The sequence below is a fragment of the Grammomys surdaster genome, unplaced genomic scaffold (genome assembly GCF_004785775.1).
Source record: "Grammomys surdaster isolate TR1022 unplaced genomic scaffold, NIH_TR_1.0 117057, whole genome shotgun sequence".
Lineage (NCBI taxonomy): Eukaryota > Metazoa > Chordata > Mammalia > Rodentia > Muridae > Grammomys > Grammomys surdaster.
The window spans coordinates 6,014-9,461 of NW_021614036.1; the positions used below are offsets into that span (position 1 = coordinate 6,014).

The window sequence follows — 3,448 nt, forward strand, 5'->3', positions numbered from 1 at the left end:
AGAGAGAGAGAGAGAGAGAGAGAGAGAGAGAGAGAGAGAGAGAGATACACAACACCCGGATATTTGAGCAAGAGTTATTGGTTTTAAGGGTTATTAATGACAATAGAAGGGGGTGTGAGTTCTACAATTAGAAGAGAATCTAAAAGTTGGAGAGTATCTGTGACACACTGGAAGATCAATATACATTCTAAAGTGTATAAAAATTTCAAAGAAGAAACATGTTATTTAATAAATCAACTGCAAATCCCTCCAAATTCAATTTCAATACGTAGACATTTTCTGTATTGACATTCATGTGGTTTGAGAAGATGGGCAAAGCGTAGCATGTTGGTGCATGTCTTTATTCCTAGCACTTGGCAGACAGAGACAGGAAGATCTCTGTGGATTCAAGACCAGGCTGGTCTCCAAATGAGTTCCAGGACAAATAGGGTTCTTAAACAAGAAACCCAATCTCAAAAAAGGAAGCAAGCAAGCAAACAAACAAAATCAAAAAGAAGAGGAGGAGGATAAACATGATCAGCAGGAGAAGGAGAAGAAAAGCATGTTACACTGTCGTACCTGATCATTCACACGAGTCACATAGCCTTCCTTGACCCAATTAACAGATTTGGGCAAAGTATCTTTCCAATTCCAAGAGTAAGGAAAATTACTATGAAGTGAACGCTTCCAGGGACTTCTCACTGTGTCGTTAATTGGCAATGTAAAACCAATTATCATGTCCTTGAATTCTTCATCAGTCTTCCAGAAAAAGTATATAAATGATTATTAAAGAAAAGACTCCATGTAAAGCACTAAAGGAAGCAAAGTATGAGTCAATCCATGTCACACTCACCATGTCAGCAAAGTAATTTATTTCCATGGTGTAGGTATTCTTCCCCAGGGAATTCTCCATGTTGTGCATTTTAATCTTTTTCACATTTTCTTCCCATACTGCTCTCTTCAGTACATCTTCTTCCTGGATGAGAATATAATGGAAGACAATTAATTTTATTTAAACTCCTGTACAGATGGACCTTGCAGACTTGCTGCTATAGGTGAATAGAGGCCAAGGAAGGGATCTCAGGATACTATGGTCTCACTTTTACATACTAAGGAAAAGAGAATCTGAACATCCTGTGCTCACAACGATTTTTATTATGCAATCTCTCCGTGGTGGTGGTTGTGGTGGGGCACCTATGATCTCTTATGTACTTAGACATTTTTATTCTGGGACCCCTCTGAACATGTTCCTGGATACCAACCGGAGTGTAAGACTTCTCATATTTTATCTTCCACTCTTCCCATTCGACATCCAAACTGAGATCAAATGCTGAAACACCTGACACAACTCCCAAACACAGGATTACCAGGAAGACAGCAGGAGTCATTTCTAAACCTGGATATAAAAGCAAAATGAAGATATGACTTCACCAGTGTTTTAAAAATATCTTCTTACTTCTCCTGAGAAAATAAGCCATGCATGGTTAATATAATAATTTGCATTATTCTTCCAAACACTTTTCAAAAGAATGAAGAAAACATTGAGGATGTCTTTGAATCAAGTCACACAGTGATAGTTATTAAACCTATTGCAAAATGAAAATCATGGACTCAGATTTCTAGCATTGTAAATTTTAGGTGTACTATATCTTGTTTCAGAAAGATCTCCATGCACAGTAAGGAACTAGTGACTTGGGATATCACTTATGTTTTTTATTAACCAGAACTTCTATTATGTGGTATTTTGTTTTAATTTCAAGGTAAACTCAAGAGTTGGTGCCACATGTCATCATATGCCTTTCTAATATATAGCAGTGGTGGGTTTGTCTTTAAGCCCTCCTCTTTAGTGATACTTTGTGAAATATCATCTGTAAACAATTTGAGATGAATCATTTACTATTCTTTCCATCTATACAATCAAATTCCCACTGGATACCTATATAAGAATAATGTCACATAGAATCCAATAGTAAGCCAAAACCACTAGAAAAAGAGGAGTATAATATCAAATTATTAATGGGATTTTATATTCTGTACTTGCTGAATTTTTAAAGCAACACTCCCCATAGGACCTGATAGGAACATATCTCCTGCCACTGCATCTGCACCTGTAAATTGAAAATAGTTACGTCTATGGGTTAGAGCAAGAGATGTCTTCAAAAAACCAGCTGCAACTCTGTGGACTGAATCAGACTTTCAGTTACCAGAACCTTATAGAAACATAGATCCAGAAGAGTTTTGGTTTCCTCTTAAACTTCTCTACAAACCCCAATTCTACCTACTTGGAGATCTGGTGATGATTAAGATATATTTTTGTTCTTTGTGATCTCTTTGATTCTCCATGGAGTCTCTCAAAGCACCCATCCAAGCCCACTTTCCACCCTCCCATTCACTGGTAGTGCCTTACCTTTCTGTGATGACCACTACTGCCTCAGATCACTCCACAGATTCAACTTGTTGGAGGATGGTCAGGATAAAGGATCTGTCCCATCTATATATCTGAAGTATCTATAGGTTTGGACCTGCCCCTCATTCATGCCTTTCTTTTGATTGGCTCTGTTGGTAACTAGATTAAGCCTGTAGGCACTGGGACTTCAGGCATCTTCTGAGATATAATCTGATTGACCCTATGGCATGGCTGTAGGCTACCTCTGTGGACAGCAGGAAGCTGAATTTGTGAACCTTGTCAAAGAAAGTCATCCTGTAGCTTTTGGATCACTTTATACTGGATATTTTGCTTCTCTGATTGTATTTCCTGTAAAACAGATGTGGTGTCGTACCCTTTAAGTTTAGAATAGGATGTTTAAGATACCATTTCTTGCAAGGGCTTAGTCATTATATATTATTTTATGTTTAGTCCATAGCTAAGATTGGATACTTTGAGAACACAAACCATGGGATTCTCTTTTCCTGGTGTCATGGTGTAACATAATTAGATCTCATGAGAATCTTTAGGAGAGAGTGACACCAGGGAATGAAATGAAATTCAAGGCAGAGTCATAAAATAGGGAATATGAATAAACGTGCCCATAGTCAATAATCTCATTAAATTCACTGGCTCTTCTCTTGGAGAATGAACTGAATCATCACGTAGAAGCACCATCTTCCCTGTCCCCTTCATTGTGGCAACACTGTGCTGACTGGAAACACTTATACTGGCCATTTTCAGGACCTATTCTGGTTACTTTAAGAGTACACATATTGTTTGACAGCATCACAAAAAGATATTTAGAATGATTTCCTCTTCAAGTTTTCTCTGAAACCTGAACAGTAATCCTCTACTTCACGTCCCCTTACCTTAGCAACTATCATTTCTTTTTGTTAATGTAGATATTTGACTATTGCTTTTGGTTTAATGCTTTTCCTTACAAGAGCCCTGATGAAATGTATTTTCCATTGCATCAGCTTTAAAAAGTGGGACAATTAAGAAACATATTATTCTAGAATAAAGACTGTCATATTTTCACAC

General features: G+C 37.4%; 1 protein-coding gene across 1 annotated transcript in view; it reads right to left on the reverse strand.

Moving 5' to 3' along the window:
* LOC114635745 (cathepsin Q-like) overlaps positions 1–1,367 on the reverse strand; it is a 4,060-nt gene extending 2,693 nt beyond the window's left edge. The window contains exons 1-3 of the mRNA XM_028784192.1: positions 1,242–1,367; positions 833–955; positions 559–738 (exon numbers count right to left, since the gene is read on the reverse strand). Coding sequence (XP_028640025.1) covers positions 559–738; positions 833–955; positions 1,242–1,367 — 429 coding nt within the window. The remainder of the gene's footprint in view (positions 1–558; positions 739–832; positions 956–1,241) is intronic.
* Between the last annotated feature and the right edge of the window lie 2,081 nt (positions 1,368–3,448).